Source organism: Polyodon spathula, chromosome 6, assembly GCF_017654505.1.
Source record: "Polyodon spathula isolate WHYD16114869_AA chromosome 6, ASM1765450v1, whole genome shotgun sequence".
Taxonomy (NCBI): domain Eukaryota; kingdom Metazoa; phylum Chordata; class Actinopteri; order Acipenseriformes; family Polyodontidae; genus Polyodon; species Polyodon spathula.
In genome coordinates this window covers 66644445-66668459 of record NC_054539.1, presented here as the reverse complement: position 1 = coordinate 66668459, position 24015 = coordinate 66644445, and the positions used below count along the sequence as shown (strand labels likewise).

The window sequence follows — 24015 nt, the reverse complement described above, 5'->3', positions numbered from 1 at the left end:
GCATGACAGGGAACTTACATGAAGGGGGGAACTTCCAACCCCAGCAGGGAAAATACATTTTGTACTGACAATGTCTTTCTGCTGGAAAATGTAAACTGTACAGAAGATATTCAAACATTTTGCTTATAGTATGTCAATTTGGCATGTTTAGTTTGTACCATTATAATTGTTATTGCCTTTTATATATTTAATATTTAATAAAAATAATAATAATAATAATAATAATAATAATAATAATAATAATAATAATAATAATAATTATTATTATTATTATTATTATTATTTGTTTGTTCTTCAACCGTGCTCAGTTTTTTCTTGACGCACTTTCAGCTGGATAGCATACAGTTGACACTCTGTTTTCTGGGTATACTAAGAAAAACAGAGGTGATTTGATCGGCTAAATAGTAAAATATATCCATTTGAACTAGGTACGAATGTGAAGCTGTGCATAATACATCCTTCTTGAAAACTTAGAAGCAGTATTATAGCACCCTGTCTTTTATGACACAGTGGGGTGGATTCAACTAATCAAAATATATACATTGCTGGTACGTTTTATATTTTAAACATGATGCACATGCATAGTTAGAGGTTTGATTGTCAGACCATATATCAGTAATCTAAATAGCCTGTTACTGAGACCACCTAAATACACCTCATTGGCCCTAAAAGCCTGGATAAGTCTCCAGGGAAGAACAATATGAATCTACATTACACATTACTTCTTACACAGCTTTTAACTCTTGTACACCTTCCACCCGCGGCATTTGATATTCTTGTAGCTTTTGTAAATAATATTTCTCATGTTATTAATAACAGTGTGGTGTATATAATTACAATCTGAAGTGGAGCTGTTCTTCCCACCTGTGCTGGAGGTGTCTGGATCAGTGTATCAGTGTCTCAAATGAGTGGTTCCTTCTGTGCTTGTAATGTAGTTCTTGCTTGGAGCTATGTTCCTGGAAACCACTCACAAAGCTCCAAAGCTCCATTCTGGCTTGGTGCTGGCTCAGTTCCACTAATGTCCTTTATTCTTGGCACAGAAACAACACCTTTGTCAATCTGAATGGGGGCGGGGGACTTAGAAATGGAATTAAACAGGTACCTCCTCACAGGAGCCCAGGGGTCACCAAGGGGTTTAAAACTGGCACCCCCTTACAGAAACCCAGGGGTAACCATGGAGGCTAAATTGGCACCCCTGACAGAAGGTCCAGGACCACAATGGTCAAAGGAGGAGGCGATGGGACCATTATGGTTCTGTGAGATCCTAAAGTTAGGGTATAGGGAAGTATAGTACAATCTATACAAATGTATTTTGTTTATCGCTTTATTATATTGTTGTTTTTATTTCTCTTTCACAGTAAATATGTTTGCAAAGTGGTTTGCAGATTTGGAACATGGACATTGTTTCCGTTCATAAACTGAACTCTTGTTATTTAAAAAAGAAAATTTGATTTCGGATGGTTTTCTATATTTAATTAGGGGAACTTGACTAAAAAGGGACCTGTGACACACACCAACCATTTTTTTTTTTTTTTTCAATAATGCTTGAAATTGTCAAAGTGTCATGTTGCTGGTTGGGCCTAAGTGTATTTAACCATTTCTATTCACTTTGCCCATCATTTTTTCATCCAGTCGACCTGTCCCTCTTGTTATTGTCTTCCTAGCAAGTAACCAAACTTCTTGTTGAAGCGGACACTTTGATATCACCAGATGCTGATCATTACTGTACCACTTTTTAAAACCAGTTTCCCAATATTTTCTGTATGTTAATAAATTACTTCATAGGCTACTAATTGAGAGTTAATTTACCGTTGACCGTATGAAATACATCACCATTTTAGAGTAAGTGGTTTCTGACAATTTTTTTTTGTTTAAATATTGAAATAAACTTAATAAATCCAGTGGTTCTAAATTGAGCACTAGTGACTGTTTAATATGTTTTTTATTTTACTTTGCACTTGGGGAAAAAGCTTAGAACAGTAGCTATGGCCTTATGTGTCTTGCTTAAAGTCACACGTACTAGTCAATGGATTACTGTGACAGAAATATAATGAATCTTGTTTGTAAATCTCCCTCCCGACTTGAGGGGGCTAAGCAGCAAAAGTAGAGTCCTTTGGACGGGCTGGCCCGACAGTTCTTTCCCAGGGTCGGGAAGTTGGTCAGTCTGGAAGAACGTATTGACCCGGAAGGGAAACAACGCATGCGTGACAACATAAAAGGGGCCAGAGAATCGCAATCTACTCTTTTGCTTGTTTTTTTTTTTTGTTAAAGAGACTGGAAGGACTGTGAGAGACCCAGTGAAATCTGAAAAGAATATCTGTGAGTGTTTTGTTTGTCACTGTTATTAATTGTCTTTCTTTGTAAACCACCAGACGGCTAACACGTATCTGGAACTGTCGCCTTGGGCCAGCACAAAGCCGGAACAGCACTTCACCACAGTCACTAAAATAAAGTGTTATCACCAACGACGAGCACTACTGTACGCACCCGGACTGGTGACCGTGTCCAGTATTATTGTATGTATTATTTTGGCTGCAATCCCTTGTCGTTACTCTTCGTGCATTACACATTGATTTGTATTGCCAGAGTTTATTGTTTGGTTGCCAGACCGGGAGTACAAATAAAAGACCCCTTTTCCAAACGGGTTACAGTCTCCTGTCTGTGTTTGTTCTTGCAATGCATCTCCTCTGCACCTGTTCACAATCAGCAGCCACTTTGCCACAATTACCCAGAAGTCTTCATTTCCTGTTTTATGATGCTTGGAGTCTTACCTATAGCTGAAACCCCTGTGTTCTGATAAGGACACTCCAAGCTCCCCTCCAGTGACCTTCCAAAGATGGCAGAGTAGATCGCTATCACCGTGCTTTGTTTGCAGTTCAGCTTCAACTTGTCATCTTCACATACAATTTTATTCTTGTATTCATCTGGAACAAAGTACATATTGGATGAGAGCTTGCACAAAGGTTTAAAATGTATGCCTGGGGAAAATGAGCATGAACAGTACAGTCAATCTTAAAAAGGAAGCATCAAAGTGTTATGCTTAAAATAATATCAAAAATAATACCTCTAGTGTGTAAGGCCACTTGGACACTTCTAAGTACTGTAGAGGTTTCTGAAGAGACTCCATGTTTCCTCTTCACTAGCTCTTGCTTGACTGCTAATGCACTACTTGTATGGCTGGCTTCTGAGGAGTGCTGTTTCAACTTGTGGTGCATTAGAGGAGCTTATTCTTGGTTAATTAGCACTTTTATAGGGCTCATTCTAGAGCACATGGTTACAAATACATACAGTAAATCATAGTACCACAGTTAACCACTATTTCATGTTCACTCAAGGTATAGCAACGACTGAGTTGAACACGTGGTGCCATATTCCAAGCACAGTCTGGCAATGGTTAATAATGGTTTAGTCATGAAAAGAGCATGGTTTAAACATGATACAAATATATGGGTTACGCTTTTTATACATGTCTCTCTAGTCTTATCTGGTACACCGCAGTCAACCTTCTTTGTGTAGCTGCAAGAATCAATATTTGTCCACGAGTGGTTAAAGCAATAACCGCTTCCATTTTAGAACTGAACTGTAATTACAAATTTGCTTTGAGGAGAATCACTGCTGAAAGTGCGCTCTTAATGTTCTAGTTTACCAATGAGGCATACGCTGTTAGTGTTGCTTCACAGGCCATTTGTTAGGATGATATATAAATACATGTTTTTTCCTATTCGAAGTCATTAGTACATGTTCAAATCGCAAAATAATATATATATATATTATATATATATATATATATATTATAGATATATATATAATATATATATGATATATATTATATATGCGTGCGTCGTGGTGACAAGATGCATTGTGGCAATGTGGAAATTCATTGTATTATTATTAAGACTAGCTGCTACTGAGCTGTGTGGAGAATTGGATACATTAAATCTGAGGTAAACTCGAGTATTTTTATGCAATAAGATAGAATTTGTGTCTTTTTAATATTACACCTGTCAATCATCTTTTACTACATTGTTTCTGTGAACTGAGACACAACTTGCTTGACTTCCAAAGCATTCAGTTTGTTTACTTAGAACATTGCAATACTCCACTCATCAATGTTGTTACTGTTAAAATGTACAGTAACTCAGCAGACACTGAAATAATGTTGTTGTAAATGAAGCACTACAAACTTAAGAGCAGGTAGGGGCATTCTGTTTTGTAATTGTTTTTTTTTTATTATTATTTTATATTACATTAAAGGGGTACTGAAAGCAGAAAAAGGTGAAATTGTTCAGTAAAGAATTGGGTCTGGGATTACTCAGACCGTGACAGTCTGTGCGGAACTTACTTGGTCTGCATTTGTACCACGCAGTGAGACATTTGCTGGTGCTGGGGCAGGGGTCCACCCCAAAGAGCCTGCTGTTGACAAGAAGCTGGCAGCTTCGTCTGTCCTGGCAATCATCCTGCATTTTCTAGACAAGTAAAAAAAAAAAAAAAGGAAAACATGAAGTGATGACAGGATACGGTCTCTCTTACTGTATGTGCCTCAGTTGTCAACCTTTTTTGAATCATTTCCCACTGTAGCAATTCATTTTGACTTGCCGCCCACAATAGTGAGAATTATAAATTACATATCAGCAATCATCCAATCACAGTGATGCATTTGCCTAAGACTCCAGTACATCTTATACTGTGTAGCCTACAGATGTCATCCTGTTCATAGAACACCACACCTGATTCCAATGATAAACACACACACACACACACACACACACACACACACACACACACACACACACACACACACACACACACACACACACACACACACACACACACACACACACACACGGTACCTTTTGTAAAATGGATCATCCTGTTAGCTGCACTTTCTTAAAATTTTGATGAACTTGACTAGTTTCTCTGACGAAAATGAAAAAAATAAAAAATAACCTTAAAAGGGTAAAGCCTTTTATACCTGCCTACATTAATCATCCCACAACATTTCCCATGTTACAAGAACAACACCTTCCAGATAACAAATTGTTTTTTTAAAGGCTTGGCTATTACACCTTTACGTTTTCTGGCTTATTGACTTAATAAATTGAGGGGCCCACAGGTCTCTTGCCCCATCACTCACACTAATGTATGCTACCCTCCTCAACCTCTCTCTGATAAATAGACAAGAACAAATATTTATTTTGATATCATAAACACAACATCACCAATATGTTTTTTTTCAGATCATATAAATGCTGTTCCATTTTTATTATTACTTTTTATCAGCTACAAGTTAATGGGGGAGGACGCCAAAATACTAAAATATAATAATACTAATTATTTTTTTCAACAACTTTTTTGGCAACACATGAATAAAGTCATTCTGATTTTACTTTAAGTGCTCTTTAATAAATTACTATGTGTGCTTTCTTTTAAAACCTAGTTAATCTGGGGATTACATCACCTGGAAAGAATTACAAATGTAATGATATTTAAAAAGAAGGAATATAAATACAGTGATTAAAAGCATAATTATTATGCAAAGAGAATTGAGAGGTTCGAACATGTATGGGCTGCATTCTAAGTTTCTTTATTCTAATAGGCTGTTTGCACTTCACAGTTATAAAATATTTTAACAATTACCCACAAGCAGCCATATCTTAGCCTACATGCACTGCTGAAAATGTATGATACCTATGCATATTTGGCATAAGACATATATTGTATAATTATTTGCATCACAAACAACTAACAAATTCCTGACCTGATGTTTAAGGAGTGTCAGTACAACTTCAGTGGGTTAACCCAAGTACGTGCAACGCACGTCTATAATTAAATATATATATATATATATATATATATAGATATATATATATATATATATATATCTAGATATATATATATAATATATATATATATTATATAAAGCATTGTAATTATTATTAAAGGAAATTTCCTTTATTTTCTTTGTACATATAATATATATATATATATATATCATATATATAGATATATAGTATATATATATATATAATATGATATATATTACAATTTAAGGACTTAAATTTCCTTTAAACAATTATTAATGTAATGCTTTAATTTAACCTTGAACTAAACTTTAAATGTGAGGTGCAATAATTATCAGGCACTTTCGGGGCTACTACGACTACTCTGCCATGAATCCCATTTTTACCCAGTGTCTTTCTGATGGTGGAGTCATGAACACTGATCCTAGCCAAGGAGAGAGAGGCCTGCAGATTCCTGGATGTTGTTCTAGGGTTCTTTGTGACTTCCTGGACGATTTTATACCTTGCTCTTGGAGAGATTTTGGCAAGACGGCCACTCCTGGGAAGATTCACTACTGACCCAAACTTTCTCCATTTGGACAATATGGCTCTGACTGTGGTTTGGTGGAGGCCCAGAGCCATGTAACCCTTTCCAGACTGATAGGCATCAACAATTTTTTTTTTCCGGAGGTCTTCAGGAATTTCTTCAGGAGCCTCTAGAACCTGTGTGCTGACAACTTCACACTGATGGTAAGGGCCAAAGTTAGTCAGATTTATATTGAGCAAGGCTGGCCCAAATCAGGCCTGATTGTTAACCAAAGTATTCAAACAGCTGACCCTAATTATCCCTTTAATTGGGTTGGGTTAACTAGGGGGGGCAATAACTTTTTCACACCTGAAGATTGCATGTTTGATTACCTTGCACACCAAACAAATGAAAGAAGCACCAAACTTTGGTGTAATTTTTTCTCTGACTCCCCTATATACTACTACAACCCACAAAAAGATCTGACTAAATTCAATGTGAAAAATGTGCAAAAATGCAGAAAATCAGACAGGGGGTAAATACTTTTTCACTGTACATATATTGCACACACAACGTACTGGTGTTGTATACAAAGTACATTAAATGTACAACTGATTCAAACAAGTGATACACTATTTTTTATTTGTATGCACATACATATCAGTTAATTGCTTTCACATTTTTTTATTGTCTTATAACAGTGGTTCGAAACGGGTGCACAGGGATTATCCAAGAGTTCCTTAGAAAACCACTCTGTAGTGATTGAATACATTGTTTTAGCTATTTTTGAGTTGTATGTAAATCATTTTTTTTGTTTTGTTTTGTTTTCGGGGCTTTCCTTTTTGATATACTGTATGAAATTAGTGTTTTCGGTTACTTTCCAAAATGCTTGAGCGTTTTATTTTTTTTCGTCAAAATATGTATGGTAGTTACTCGACAGTACTTGTACACTTAAGTTGAATCTGCTTTCCTTTGCTGTCTTCCACAACGAAATCCCTATGGTCACGGGCACATTCTTCTGGGGTTTTTGTTTGTAGGCATTTTTGTACATTTTGGCACAATTCTGTTTTAAATCCTCAGTATCTTAACTAATATAGCTTTAAATCCCACTAACAATCCTGATTGGAATCTCATTTTAAATCTCACAAGCGGGGTCTCCAATAGAAATGTAAGATTGTGCTGTCACTCAGTAGTTGGGGTGGGTTTAAAGTATTTAGAACGAATCAATGATAAATAGAAGTCAGGAAGGCGGGATGCCCAGCAGCACTGGGAAATGTATTTTATTATTTTTGTACTAGGTTTAGTGTTTTAATGGGAAAAGGGTGAGTCAACGGGAATTGATTAACCATTTCTAGTATTTCCGGTGTTTATTTGCGTTTTTTTTTTTCTACTGGAGATGTTTTATCGGTTAATACCGAAACTCAGAAGCCCTACACATACAGTAGTTAAAACGTTTAGTTTCCCCGCGTACAGATTTTCTGTCCTACAGCAACAGTTTATATAAGACAGCAATTGCCCTTCATTGAAATACAACTTTGGTCAATGTTAATCGAGTTTGAATTATTACAGTTGCTGGTTGTGAGGTTGAGTGAATGTCTACACAGCTTGACAAATTTCACATCACCACGTTGCCAAACAAATTAAAAAAAAAAAAAAGAGAAATGCTGAAAAATCATTCGTTACAGACATGGCTTACAATGTGTATAGCCTAAAGAGTTGAATTATTCCAAATCAGTTCTCATTTTTCAAATCAAAACTCGTTAAGGGGGGGGGGGGATATATTGGAGCGACACATGATGTTTAAACTACTGTAAAGCTTCTTCCAGTCGTACACTGCTACAGGTGTACACCAGAAGTGCAGATCCTTGGTGTCTCTGGAAATGAGTGATGACTACTGGGGAATCCAACATTTGACCCTGGGAACTACTTCTAAAGCATGGATTAGGAATGACAGCTGAGGTGTTAACGCTGAACCAACAGTCTGAGCCCTCAGGCAAGCTGGCACTTGATACATGTCAAAAGGTCTTATAGAACTACAAGCATTCCATTATTCTTTCTCTTCAAACATGATTATGTTTTTGATTGCTCTTAAAGTTCGTTTTTTTGTTTAGTAATAATACAAGTATTCATTTCAATTTATTTTTTTTTTTTTAGCTAAGACTGTTCCCAATTAGCCACATATGTAAAGATGCAGAATTCTTCCAGCATTGTTTCTCTGTAAAATTGTGGTGATTTCTGTTAAAAGCAACATCAACAGAAGTAGATAAAAATTAAGAGAAGTTGGATAAAAATTAAAATTAAAAAAATGCTGTGCTAGACAGTGACTTTAAGTGTCATTCAGGTGTCAAGTAGAACAATAGATTTCTCACCTGTTAAGAAAGTATGAGGGGACTAATGCAGACTAAAATGCAGAGTGCTGTTTCATAGAGTTACAACCACACCCTTTTGAGGAGAAAACATAATAGGAAAGAAAGCTGAACTGAACAACGAGCAGATGGGCATCGCAAAAACAGGTACTGCTTTTGTTTTTACAAATATACAATAAATACTGTTTCTGGTGTATCAAGATTGTATCCATTAATAAAAATATACATTATACAAAAAAACACCAGGGAGGTTTTTACTGTAGGTCTGCTGGGAGCTTGGGATGTTAGCCAAATCGTATGACAAAACAAACTTATTATGCACTTCACTCAAGAACCACAACTAGATTTCTTAAACCTTGCCATCATACAGTTTACAGGATTCTTCAAATTGAATTATTCGAAGTTCCTCACATTTTCAGAAAGGAATAACACATTTTTATAGTTCAACTAGGGCTCATTGTTTTCAGTTTTTTATTTTTGATCACGATGTATCTCTTTTGAGCACTCCATTCAATTAAGCTCTTGGAAAAGAGATGACTGTGAAAGAAGTTCACTTTCGTATGTTCTCCCATAACTTAATTGTGACTAGAGCCCCTTTCACACTGGCACTCCTACCTGGGTCCTGGCTAACTGGGTCACAATCCCACGTAGTGTGAAACCACATACCTGGGTCCCAGTGACCCACCTCAGGATGTGGGATGATACACTTTGACCCAGATTGAGTGAGACAAAATGCTTGACGGCCGTTCGTGAACCAACACAATAACAAACAGCCACGCCTGCGTGAAATTTTCACTTCCACAAGGAACGTTTCTGTTTATTCTGTTTAGCCCCATTGTTGTTGCTTGAGACACACCATGAGCCAGATTGCAGCAGGGATGAAGAAACATTTCTTCTGATCAACACTTGAGCCGACGGTTCAGTCCAGAGAAGCTTGGATGGAAGTGCCATTAACAAGTTGCTTCCTGGGCATTGATAAGCGTATTGTTTGCTTGTGTCTGTCACAGGTCAACCCTGCTTTATCAAAAGCAGTATGATATTTTATACCCGAAGCACATGACACCAGGTCGAAAATGTTGGGTTGCAACATAATGTTTTTTTAAGCATAACATATAGCACAGGTTCTTAGGATATACATTTTGTACTCTAAAGGGACAGCTTTGATAGCACTTACCTGAAGTGAGTTAACAGTTGAACAGGATGGGTCTTCCTTGAATAGCTTGGTGTTGGAATGTGGGTAGCGGGGCGGGCCCATTTGATGGCTTGGCATCCTGCCATAAAAGGAAGCCTGGATGCTGATGGTAGTCCGGTGAGGGCACCGCACAGATATGTACTCCCCATCACAAGCATGCCCTGTGTAATTCCTCAACACTTTGGACAGGTAACCTGCCACAAAACATGGAGGGGAAATTTGAATTATACTGTTTGTCTTACCACATTCATCAGCAGATATTCTTGTGTTTATTTAATTAGGAATATTCATTGTTTAAGACACGCAACAAAGGCACACAAAATAGTAGTTTTAACAGCTTGACTACATTATATGATTTCCAAACCCTTCCATGTTGCTTCTTGTAGCATTTATAAGGTTCTTCTGATGCTAGCAGTAGAGGGTCTGTGATGTTTTGGCCCACAGAATGAAAAAGTAGCAAGCATGCCCCCAAGCAGGTTTCAAGATTAGGAAGTTTGTAATACGCTGCACCTGAAACTAACTTTTTGCAAATGTAAACAAACTGACAAAGTAGACTTTATGTTGAGACTGAACACGGAAGGTACAATGAACAGTGGAATTAGTAATTAAAAGTTTAAATATTGGCATCAGAATTAAAAACAAAAACCAGCACTGCACCTTTGAACACAGCACTTGGGTCATTCTAGTTCATCAGTTGTCCCCACTTGACCCTCTCAGATTCTTTTGATATCTCACATGAATGTACCTGGGAGTGGTTTATAATGGGATGTGCCTGTAACAGATGAAAAGGAGCAGTAAGAAAAGTCCATGTTTAAAACTACTGAGGTGATAACTACAGTGACTCAGGAGTTCTCACAAGAACAAGATGCCACTTTTTTCTACATTTGCCTCCGTGGCATTAAAGACCAGTTCTGTGTGTGGAGTGAGTACCAAGAAGATATCCTGAATGCTTTGACAGGACCTCAGACGTAGCCCCTTTTCAGTGCTTACTTTTGTCCATCACAGGCAGCCCCCCATTACTGGCCCGTGACTTAAAAAATAATGAGAGTTGAGAGCAAATATTTGGGGATTCTTCCTAAAATGCTTCCAGATACATCCATATGACGTATCAAAAGAATCTGAGACAGTGAGGTGGGGAAGAGCCACAAATGCAGTCTATTTAGTGTGGAATGACCCACTTGTAAAGTAAAAATGTACAACACACATCAGCATTTCATATGTACTGCAACAGCTGCTTGACACGCTGAAATGTAACCATGGCGGTTCAGTCAGAATCCGCACAGCAAACCACAGCATACAAAGATTGTGATACCAGAACATTTAACAATATATACGTTTTTACAGCTGCTGCTGCTTGAATCTGATTTGTAATATTGAATAAGCATAGATCAAAGTAACCCACCGATTATGAATGGGACCCATACAATTCAGACTTTTTAATCCCAGCTCAGAGACAGACTTCATTCAAGTTTAAACCATGTTCCATCATGCTAAATTTGTAGAGAAACCATTAACTTTAGTTTAAGAACATGGTCACACAAATCAACTATTCACTGTCACACCATGCATGACCATGAAACAATCATATTCAATCCAAGCTTGACTTTTTTGTGAGCAGTCACCACTGACATCAGTTTAGAATTTCTAAACCTTAAGAATTGTCCTGGAATGTGAACTGAATAAACCAAACAAACAAACAAAAAATCTGACAGTCTTAACAGGAATGAAACAGACTTAAGGGTTCAAAGCCAGGAGGGAAGTTGAGCAGACTAAGAAAAACAAAATATTACCACTAATGGCTGAGGATTATCTGAGCTATTTTAAACTGCTGTGAGTCCAAGAGAAGCTTGCCCCTTAATTAGGATCCAAGTTTATCCCAGCAAAGCATGTTTTGAAATCAGTGCCCACCTTTGTTGACACAGTGAAAGATATATTTTTGTGCAATCTCTTGTATGTTTATTAAGAGCTCCTACACAGTAATCAATGCCATCTCCAAAATTCTCTCTTAATTGGAGGAATGTCTCCATTAAGTCTTTTGGAGGTCTCCATTTTGATAAATTCTACTCTTACATAGCAAAGTAATGAGAGCTTGACTCATGCCCTGTACTCCATGAGGCACTAACATAAGCTAGTTTTAGTTATTTCCACTTTATTTTAATAACCACGTTCATCTACAAATATGATTCTTTGTGAGCACCTGTGCTGTCAGATTGACTGAGACTAAAGAAGGCCACACACACTTCAAAGGTGAGAGTTTAAGAAAAATAAGCATCTTGTGTGTTTTTAATTTGTTCAGGCTTGTCAGTCTGACAGGCCCAAACTACTGACCGGTAAAAGGGAGCTTGCAGGTTTTCAAATACTCAAGCACCGCCAACCAGAAAAGACCTGCAGTGCCCCTTATGAAGCGTTGCCATAGTACTGTACGTTTGTTCAGTAGTTTAGCATGCTTTTACTACTGTGCTTAACTATAGCTTACAATTTCTAACTTATGTCTGGTGAGCTATTAGGATGTACTCAACCACCAAAATGTTTCTTGGTTGTGTCTTCCATTTCTACAGGCCTAGACATGGGCTGTATTTAAATCATTTTCTCCTTGAGCAATTCCAACATTTTATCAGCAAACCCAGCTCCCTTTTCAGGACTGAAAAACGTTGAGAATATTTAAAATGAGCATTTATGATTTCAACAGAATAATGCATGATTTTGTTTTATCAGAAAAATGAACAAGTATGGTACAGCTGCTAATAAACATTAGTAATTAACTCACTGTATTACTGTGCCTGTCTGGTATATTTGATACCGGTCAAATTATAAATCCCTCCCATACTGCAATTAACTGAAAAGGGCAAAGGTCAGCTACCGCCTTTGAAGAGGTTTGTTGCTAAATAGTTTAGCAGATGTTACTGTATCTTCACGTTGATGTTCATGACTGAATCCCTCATTCCACAAAATGCCTAAGCACTTAAAATACTGAACCTCTGTCTTTTATTTGTATATTATGCCTTTATTTTCTGCACCAAAATATATTAACAGTCCCATTATTCCCTATTGAAACTGATGCCCTGCACAGTAAAAGCATGTGTTTTGTGGCTGGCTGCCATCTTGGGCTCAGGTGTGGAGGAACAACCTAGTGCCAAGATGGCCCCCTTTGCACAGCCACAAGTTAAGTAAGGTAATTGTGTAACAGTGTAAAGTAGTTTTGGAAATGTTTAATTAGTTAATTGAAAAGTGAAATGTTTTAGTTGATTATTAGAAAAGTGTGGAACGTGGCCAGGGAATTGAATTATTGATAATCAATTAACCCCTGATCAAATACAAAATACATTTTTGTTTTGGGGCAGCAGCTGGCAGAGAGATGGTTCAGTGAAGACTCTTGCCCAGTCTGAGCAGTGGAACGGAGAGAGAAAGAAAACGCACTGAGATAGCCTTAGCTTGGGTGCAGTTTTGCCTTTTATGTTTGGAAAAAACCCACTCCTGAGATGAATGGTGAGAGCTGTCATGTCTTATGATAAAGAGCTTTGCCCAAGTCCAATTAGTCCCGGTCGGGTTTTGAAAGCAAAGACCTTAGGGTTGCTGTAAGTTAATGAACATACAATGTCAAGAAACCTGGTTACATATTTCTGTCACACGCAAAGCTTTGGTTGTCTTGATGGGTTTACTTTAGCTCACTGAGTAGATTAGAAGACTGACGGGACAAAACATGAAATATACATTAATAAATGAAAATAAGACCTAAAAAAAGCAGGTTCTGCTTTTGTATGCTGATTTCCTAAGCAAAAACGAAAAATTGTTTTCAGCTTCTTGCAATTTACCGTGAAAAATATGAATTTTATTTTCCTTCCAGTATTACACTATAAAGTCATACTTTTGTCAGAACCGTGCGTTGTGTCAGGTAGGATGCAAGACTGTTGTACTTATAAACGCTGTTTATTAAATGGAAGAACAAACACTCAGTAACACATAGCTTTATATTAGACTGTCTGACTCTGTGTTCCTAGCCCACGCTGTCTCCACAGGACCAACAGCAGTCCCCCATTACGTCACCCCTGTAGCATCTAACATGCAAAACTCTAAAAATAACATGGGTTGGGTCTTTTGCAGACTGAAGCAGGTTTTCCTCAAGGATTTGCCTGTATTTAGCTCCATCCATTTTGCCCTCTACCCTGACAAGCTTCCCAGTCCCTGCTGATGAAAAACTTCCCCATAGCATGATGCTGCCACCACCATGCTTCACAGTAGAGATGGTCTTACCTGCATGATGTACTGTGTTGGGTTTGTCCTACACCTGCAGGAGTGTAGTGTGGTGCTGGAGAGAACCTGCGTGAGAGAGCAAAGTGCTGGAGAGGAAGCCTCTCCCAACAGCACACAAGGAGGTGGAAAGGAAGACAGGATGTCCCATTCAGAATGCAGTCGAGCAGATGAGTGACTCCCAGTAGTTATGACAATGTCATTCTAAATTGAGAGGGTGGGCGTATATAGGTTAGATAACTTGGTATTTGTTTTCCTGTACCACTTCAACCAGTTCAAGACAGGACTAACATATAAGTCCACTACTGGTGAACTTAAGATATAAATATAATGTTGCCATTTCTCTGTGGGGAGGAAGAGAAAAGTACTGTATCATTACAAATGGTCAGTGTAAAAAATATGCATATCATAATAAATATGTTAACCTAATTCTATTGCATGTCGCTGCAAATGTCTAATGTGCTATGATGGATATCTGTACAACAATAAAAAAGATAACTACAAACAGAGAAAGGGAGGGAGCAGTTCCAGTCTCCAAGCACATCTTTGACAGCTGTTCTGAATTGGGTGTTGGTTTTTCTGATGCGGGTTACACTACAGTTCTGTGTCTGCATCTGTACATACTCCAAGATATAACAATGCCATGATGAGAAATATATAATTGCCAGTCTTATATGACTTTTTGCTTTTACACATAAAGGCTTTAAGTTTAGCTTTGCATTTTTTTTAAACTAGTGTAACCCAGTGCAAGCCCCCACAGCTGAAATTCATATGCTTTAATCCACTCCACCACCTTGCCACATGCCCTAAGCCTACAAGCAGTCCATCTTACTTTCTTTTCTGTTCATATTTTCCAGGTTCCAGTCCAGGTTAGCAACAAATGTCCACAAACAAGACAGCCATAGATAAGAAGGAATATGTTATCTCAAGTGGGATCTGTGTTACACCAACAGAACAATTCAGCATCTGTGGTTTCTCTCAGGTTTAATAGCTATCCTCACAACGTCTGGACTGTGTGCTTTAATTAGAGATAGACTGGCTATTCTTCAGAACAGTATCAGTTGCCATGATCGCAGCTCTTGTTCCCTTCTGTGCAGCAACAACAAAATAGTTAACTACTATTTTACTACCTTTTCACCATGGCACAAGATGGCAGACTCTCCACTCCTGGTATCTTCTTCATTTAAAAACACAAATAAATGATGTTGTTTACTATTAACTAGCTTTATAAGAATAAGGTAGTGATGTGGAATTGTGATCCAAAGTGTTAATTCAAGTCTTTAGTTAAGGCTGTGTTCACACTGGATCCATTTAGAGGGTTTGGGCCTCACGCGGTATGGTACGGTTCGGTACGTTTGGTGTGAAGTGTGTACAACAAAGTCCGCTTGGGAAATGAACAGTACCAAGTCCACCTAAAGAGGTGGTCTTGGTCTGTTTGGCAAACACATGAGTCTGGTTCGCTTGCTAAACCTTAACGTGAACAACAGCTGGACTAGGTTCTTTTGCACATTGAAAACAAACTATACAAGGTAATCTTCGAGAGTACACATTTTTCATGTAGTTTAGTTCATATTCTGATTTGGGAACTACATCAGGGTTTGCAGACATCCCGTGAAAACTGGGATTGTCAGCTTCAGCCTTAATTTGTTGTCTCGGTCGGAAACAGTAAAATTGTTAATCTTTTTTTTATTATTATTATTTATTATTATTTAGTACAAAACTGCATGAGTGAGCTCTACAAGTTAATAGCAGAGTAATGTATTAGGTTGGGTTAGTGCCATTCAAAAATAAAATAAACAATTATATGGATTATTTGTTTAATCATTCTGATTATGTGTATGCCATATTAAATGGTAATAACTGATCTATTTTTTAAAATCTGTGTTTTTGTACATTTAACACATGTTGACTAGATGGCAATATAAAGAAAATAAGGAGTTGTTATGATCTGCAATAAATTCACCCGATGTTTCATTTTTAAACTATTACTGTGTTATACTGTTATTACAGTGGCTTGCGAAAGTATTGACCCCCCTTGGCATCTTTCCTATTTTGTTGCCTTACAACCTGGAATTAAAATGGATTTTTATTTGGATTTCATGTAATGGACATACACAAAATAGTCCAAATTGGTGAAGTGAAATGAAAAAAATAACTTGTTTAAAAAAATTCTAAAAAATAAATAACGGAAAAGTGGTGCGTGCAAATGTATTAACCCCCTTTGCTATTAAGCCTCTAAATAAGATCTGGTGCAACCAATTACCTTCAGAAGTCACATAATTAGTTAAATAAAGTCCACCTGTGTGCAATCTAAGCGTCACATGATCTGTAACATGATCTCAGTATATATACACCTGTTCTGAAAGGCCCCAGGGTCTGTGTGGCAGAGCAAAGCTCTGCCCTTTTAAATTGGCAGGGATGGGGTTAACTTCCCCTGCCTGCCTGGGTTTATTATGTTCAGGTGGCTGGGGTTGATTAGTTGATTAGGTTGATTAACGATCAATCAGCGCCCAGCCACCTGATATAAAAGGAGGCCTCAGCTTCTCATTTGAGAGAAGGGAGCTGAGGAAGCAGGTTGGTGTTTGTTTTGTGGTTTTTTGAATTTTCTAAATCCAGTGAAGGCATTGCCCAGCCTGGAAACTTTATTTTTGTGAGTTTTGTTTTTGCTTTATTTATGTTTGAGTGTTTGTTATTTTGCCCTTGTGCACTTTATTTTTGTTTATTTATAATAAAATTGTTATTTTTTTGAACTGCAGTCTGTCTCTGGGCCTCTATCCACTCGCCAGCCTGCCACATTTGGTGTCAGAAGTGGGATAGCGCCACCTAGAGGCTCAGAGCAGTATTTATTTTTTTTTTGAGAAAAAAAAAAATGGGAAAGAAGAGCAGACAGTGGAAAAGGCAGGACAAGCAGCAGCTGAAGAAATGTAAGCTGCTGCAGCCACCGCTGGAGGACCCGGCCAGCCTCTTCCCCTGGTGTTCCTGGTGTGGGAAGGAGGACCATCGTTGGCGGTCCTGCCCAGACGTGCCACCGGCAAACTGGTGTGGCCGGTGTGAGGAGGACGGCCACAACTGGGCAGGATGCCCCTACAACCAGGCCCAGGAAGAGGTGCCGTGTTCACCCCGGGCATCAGGGGCCACCCCACTACCTCCAGCACCACCACCTTCACCACCGTCCCAGGAGATCTGGGACTGGTTGATGCACCCTGAGGCAGACCTCGTCCACGATCTCCCCATAGTTATCAACACGCTGTGGCGTCGAGATGGGGAGAGGTGGGAACAGTGGGAGGAACAACACCACCCGGCCTCCTTCCCAGAGGTTGCCCTCATGGTGGTTAATTACCTGGCGGTAGACATGGGAGATCCACCGGTCACTCCAATAAAGAGAGGTGAGCCGCCTTCCCGAGAGCCAGAGAGGGGTGAGCCGCCTTCCCGGGAGCCAGAGAGGGGCGAGGAGCTGCCGTCGCTCCCAGAGCCAGAGAGGGGCGAGGAGCTGCCGTCGCTCCCAGAGCCAGAGAGGGGCGAGGAGCTGCCGTCGCTCCCAGAGCCAGAGAGGGGCGAGGAGCTGCCGTCGCTCCCAGAGCCAGAGAGGGGTGAGGAGCTGCCGTCGCTCCCAGAGCCAGAGAGGGGTGAGGAGCTGCCGTCGTTCCCAGAGCCAGAGAGGGGTGAGGAGCTGCCGTCGCTCCCAGAGCCAGAGAGGGAGGAGGATCTGCTGTCGCTCCCAGAGCCAGAGAGGGAGGAGGATCTGCTGTCGCTCCCAGAGCCAGAGAGGGAGGAGGATCTGCTGTCGCTCCCAGAGAGAGAGAGGGAGGAGGATCTGCTGTCGCTCCCAGAGCCAGAGAGGGAGGAGGATCTGCTGCCGATTGCGGCCGGTGTACGTTGTACATGGGGGGAGGTGTGTGGCAGAGCAAAGCTCTGCCCTTTTAAATTGGCAGGGATGGGGTTAACTTCCCCTGCCTGCCTGGGTTTATTATGTTCAGGTGGCTGGGGTTGATTAGTTGATTAGGTTGATTAACGATCAATCAGCGCCCAGCCACCTGATATAAAAGGAGGCCTCTGCTTCTCATTTGAGAGAAGGGAGCTGAGGAAGCAGGTTGGTGTTTGTTTTGTGGTTTTTTGAATTTTCTAAATCCAGTGAAGGCATTGCCCAGCCTGGAAACTTTATTTTTGTGAGTTTTGTTTTTGCTTTATTTATGTTTGAGTGTTTGTTATTTTGCCCTTGTGCACTTTATTTTTGTTTATTTATAATAAAATTGTTATTTTTTTGAACTGCAGTCTGTCTCTGGGCCTCTATCCACTCGCCAGCCTGCCACAGTCTGCAACACCACTAAGCAAGGGGCACCACCAAGCAAGCGGCACCATGAAGACCAAGGAGCTCTCCAAACAGGTCAGGGACAAAGTTGTGGAGAAGTACAGATCAGGGTTGGGTTATAAAAAAATATCCGAAACTTTGAACATCCCACGGAGCACCATTAAAGCCATTATTAAAAAATGGAAAGAATATGGCACCACAACAAACCTGGCAAGAGAGGGCCGCCCACCAAAACTCACGGACCAGGCAAGGAGGGCATTAATCAGAGAGGCAACAAAGAGACCAAAGATAACCCTGAAGGAGCTAAAAAGCCATTGCTTAAAGAAAAAAATAAGCAAACATGTTTGGTGTTCGCCAAAAGGCATGTGGGAGACTCCCCAAACATATGGAAGAAGGTACTCTGGTCAGATGAGACTAAAATTGAGCTTTTTGGCCATCAAGGAAAACACTATGTCTGGCGCAAACCCAACACCTCTCATCACCCCGAGAACACCATCCCCACAGTGAAGCATGGTGGTGGCAGCATCATGCTATGGGGATGCTTTTCATCGGCAGGGACTGGGAAACTGGTCAGAATTGAAGGAATGATGGATGGCGCTAAATACAGGGAAATTCTTGAGGGAAACCTGTTTCAGTCTTCCAGAGATTTGAGACTGGGACGGAGGTTCACCTTCCAGCAGGACAATGACCCTAAGCATACTGCTAAAGCAACACTCGAGTGGTTTAAGGGGAAACATTTAAATGTCTTGGAATGGCCTAGTCAAAGCCCAGACCTCAATCCAATTGAGAATCTGTGGTATGACTTAAAGATTGCTGTACACCAGCGGAACCCATCCAACTTAAAGGAGCTGGAGCAGTTTTGCCTTGAAGAATGGGCAAAAATCCCAGTGGCTGGATGTGCCAAGCTTATAGATACATAACCCAAGAGACTTGCAGCTGTAATTGCTGCAAAAGGTGGCTCTACAAAGTATTGACTTTGGGGGGGGGGGGGGGGGTTAATACTTATGCACGCTCAAGTTTTCTGATTTCTTGTTTGTTTCACAATAAAAAATATTTTGCATCTTCAAAGTGGTAGGCATGTTGTGTAAATCAAATGAAACAAACCCCCAAAAAATCCATTTTAATTCCAGGTTGTAAGGCAACAAAATAGGAAAAATGCCAAGGGTGGTCAATACTTTCGCAAGCCACTGTATAATGGCTTCAGAGTTGCTACAGTGTCAGTGAATTGGAGAAAAAAACTTAAATTCCAGTTTATCACTGAAAATCTGGACAGTGGGAGAAACTGAAGCTCTGACAGAAATTTCATCAGACACCAAAATCCAAGTCGAACTGGACAAAACTTGGACAAAAAAGTCAAATATATTTAGTCTTTTCTTAAATGACTTTGTTTAATGGTCGACAGTAGGAGAACCATGCAGAACTGCATAAACTGCATTCATCTCCTACTGTAGGCATTCGATACATGTATTAATTAAATTGGCAAAGTGCTCCCCAAGTGCTTTCTTCTGCAGCAATATGATAATACTCTAAAACATGCTATATTAAAAACCAGAGCAATACATCAATAGCTGTCATCTTTCAATATGCCTGGCAGGATATTCACATCCAGTTCACACACCACATAAAACGAACTGAGTGCACTTGCAATCAGCATTGTGAACACAAACGGACTCGGTCCTGAAAAAAAAATGGAAAAGGCCAAAAAAAAAAAAAAAACAACTTTAGTTCGCATACAAATGAACTCGGTCCCTTTGCTCGCAGGTAAGTGTGAACAGCAGGCACATTGATACATTGTTTCAAACTAAACAAATTGTGTTTAAATGCTAAACATGCACCATAAAAACCCTAATAACCCTTATTTAAAAAAAAAGGCTCTCATTTCATAGCTGGCATGGGGGAGACAGTGACTGGATCAAGCTTCGTTACTTAACAGCAGACTAATTTTAATGATACAATTAAACATGAAATAAACTCATCTATCTTGATTAAACAAGTTTAACATGTATAAAACTATGTAACACAATGTTTGTTCCTGGGTAGTAAGTGTTATTTCCTAATTGCTTATGCCTCAAAAGTATAGAAAATGGCTATTATTCCCCACAAACATTGCTTTTGTGACCAGGACAGTGATATTTCAAAATATCACTATTTCCAATGGGAAAACGGGCAAATGTGTGTCTTTTCGTAAGTGAGTAGTGAGTAGTTTTTTGAGATTTACGATTATACTCCATTTACAGTATAATTGTAAATCTCGAAAAACTACTCACTTCTAAATCTTTTGTAGTCATTTTTGTATTACTTTAGTATAAATACATGTTAATTTGGATTCATATGTTGTTTTTTTTCTGACTTTATGTGAACGAAAAGACACACATTTGCCTGTTTTCCCATTGGAAATAGTGATATTTTGAAATATCACTGTCCTGGTCACAAAAGCAATGTTTGTGGGGAATAATAGCCATTTTCTATACTTTTGAGGCATAAGCAATTAGGAAATAACACTTACTACCCAGGAACAAAAAAAAAAAAAAAAAAAAAAAATTGTTACACGGTGTAATCAGTTCCTGAAGTGACACCAGGGGGTTCATTATAGCATGCTTGCTCTGTAGCACTCAATTTGTCAGTGTTACCAGCCTTGAACTGCCATTCTGCGGCTATCAGTCTTGTTTGTCTGGGACCACCAGGGCCAGCAGAGCATTAGCCTTTATCATGCATACAGTTTATTTAAGGGTAGGTCATTTAATGGATCCAACCTTTTAACCCTGGTAACGTTGCTGTCCATCTTCACAATGATTCCACTTGACAAAGCATCATTTAAAACCGTTCAACAAAAAATCAAATGTTTATCCCCTCTAAAAGCTTGCAGAACTTTTATATTTAATGTCACAGGAAAGCAAAACAAACACGGAACATTAAATACACACCAGAGCTACCTACATTATATGTAAACAAGCCATGTAATCTAGTAAGCCTGTGGACGAAGCTGAAACCCACATCCCAAGACGCAACAAATTGGGAGATTTTTTTGCTGTTGGTACAAGAACAATAAATTGTGACATGTATTCAACTGTTGAACAGGTTACACCCTTCTAATAGATATACAGTAGGAGCAAATATACTGCCTACTATTTTAGTTTTTTCTTATCTAGATACTACCATTGTAGTAGTAGTATTAATTATACTTGTTATATTAATATTACAATTTATCATTATTCCTAAAAAGGATACAAAAAAAGAGGGTGTGATATGTTTAAATACTGGTAACTAAACTCTCACTACTTTAGGATATTCTTTCACATAGATATCTCTATATAGAACACAATCATTAGGAATACATCCTTTTGAAAGACACCTCAGTGGTGATTGATCTTACACACTTCTTCAGTTGTCTCACCCAAGTGTGCTGATCACCTTTCAGGTAACATGAAGTCATAGCAGGGTGAAAAGAATGGGTCAAGGATACAAGTGTCATGTTGCCTTGTCTTTTCCTGCTCAGACATTATAACAGGCCCTACAGACCCAGTAATGATTACTATCATCACTTAGTTTAGTCTATTTCAGTAGCTTGTTGTTAAACACTCAATACCCTAAATCCCTAAATTCCATTGGAATGGATTCCAGTGGATGGATACGGACAGTTGGAGCCTTGTCACATATTCTAAATCACTGCGCTGCCTCACGAATTTAAAAGTATCGGACGGTAGCCATCTTGCTTTTACAGTTACAAATGTACAGCTGCAACTGTGGAACTGAGTGACCAATTACCTGCAAAAAATCCCAAAGTAGTAAGTAGATGATTTGGATAAAGAACAATTAAACGAACTGGAAGATGAACAAAAAAAAAAAAAAAAAAAAAAATCGCTGTCTTTCTACTCAGTCACCCCGACTTTGTCACTTAAAATAATGTGTTTTACCAGTTTGTAATACTACAGAAAAAACAACAATAAAAAAAAAAAACTACTGAAATTCGAGACGTCGTCGTATTTATTTTTATTCCTCTCATCTGTTCTGCTCAAACAGTGTGTCTTCACTGTCAGTGACAGGGGAAAAAATAGCTGTGCCGTCTCTGTGCAGTTTCTGCTCACAGGTGTGGGTGACAGTCTTTAAAAACCTGATACCTGCTAAAACTAAAATCTTCTTAGCTGGGCTCCCATCTCTGCATTCCCATTCCCATCATCAGTGGGCAAATACATTTCAACTGAATCTGGGTCCATCAAAGAACCGCACACCCTTGCAACCGAGGCCTGACATGCAAAAGGATCTAATGACTTATAGCACAAAAGGGACGTGTCAGAACCACGTGTGATGAAATGAGCACATTCTAAATGTGAGTAAGACACATCCAGAACTTAAAAGGGGTTTATCCATTTATGACGCATGTGCATACCAAGTAAACAAAGTCAGGATTTCCATACCTAATGTTACTTTAGGTAAAGTAGTGTGTGGTTTGTGAAATCAGCTTGTAGCGAAACTGGGTTTTTTTTTTTTTTTTTTTTTTTGTGTAAACCAAGTCTCACTCTCAGACATATGAAAAACGAAACCAGAGCTGGTTTTCAGACAAGCAATGTTGAACAGAAAACCATTTATGTCACAATCAACTGCAGTAATTCACAAAGATAAGCATTCAAAGCATTCATAAGCATTCAAGGTATTGAAAACGAATGGACAATCCAGAAATCAGACAAATTACTATCACATTTCTCCCTCCACCTGGGTCATGGGGTTACAATGGAGGAAAGTTAAGGAGCATGAGGGAGAATGGGTGTAATGTGAAAAGATGCCTCAAGTTATTTCAAGCAGAACAAGAGCATTCCTTGTATTATCAAACAGTCAGAGGAAAGGCATGGTGTAAAGAAGACATCAAAAGATACATTTTGGAGGTCACTAAGGAAGAAAAAAAAGTTTAAGAAAAATGTGGCTGGATTTCCCACTCCCCTTAATACACTGTGTTGACAAATGAAGTTGTATAGTTGCAATAATGTGCAACAGTGTTACATATTGTTTGTAGGGTTTCCCCAAACACTTTACAGAAAGGCTTCAGTTTGTACTGAATACAGTCTGTACTGCTAATTATTTCTTAGCAGGAACCCTTGTCCAAGGTGACTGTAGAATCAATCAAAATCAGTAGAAAATAAGATCAAATTCAAATAAGAGCAAAATAAAGAACAGTAAATAATTACATTTAAAAGCGAGTGACTAAGAGCTGTACAACTTATAGTAAAAATATCTGCATATATGAGCACAGTCTATTAAGAGCACGTAGTAAGTACGATAACTAGATAAATAAGTGCAATTACAAAAAAAATCAGTCTTGCAAGACTACACTGAACCCTCATGGATACTGCATTGCTTTATTGAAAAGGCACTGTGCTCATACTGTAATGCAATATAGCGGGTCATATAAACCTCAGAGGAAAAACTATCATTAATTTTCTGCATCTCTGTTGTTCAAACTTTAACTTCAACAAAGAGACACTTATAACCCAAAATGCACAGCACTAAAGCCCAAAAGTATTGGCAGTACTGAAGTTTGTAAGCACTGGCCATGACAATTCAACACTCTGGTCATTAACTGTGCTCAGCAAGTTCAGGAT

The 24015-nt window shown here is 38.8% G+C and overlaps 1 protein-coding gene across 1 annotated transcript in view; it reads right to left on the bottom strand.

Annotated features, from left to right (window-relative positions):
- Window positions 1-24015, bottom strand: part of LOC121317503 (protein eva-1 homolog C-like) — a 93303-nt gene that overhangs the window by 52708 nt on the left and 16580 nt on the right. Inside the window, exons 2-4 of the mRNA XM_041253508.1 lie at window positions 9847-10058; window positions 4343-4466; window positions 2772-2924 (exon numbers count right to left, since the gene is read on the bottom strand). Coding sequence (XP_041109442.1) covers window positions 2772-2924; window positions 4343-4466; window positions 9847-10058 — 489 coding nt within the window. The remainder of the gene's footprint in view (window positions 1-2771; window positions 2925-4342; window positions 4467-9846; window positions 10059-24015) is intronic.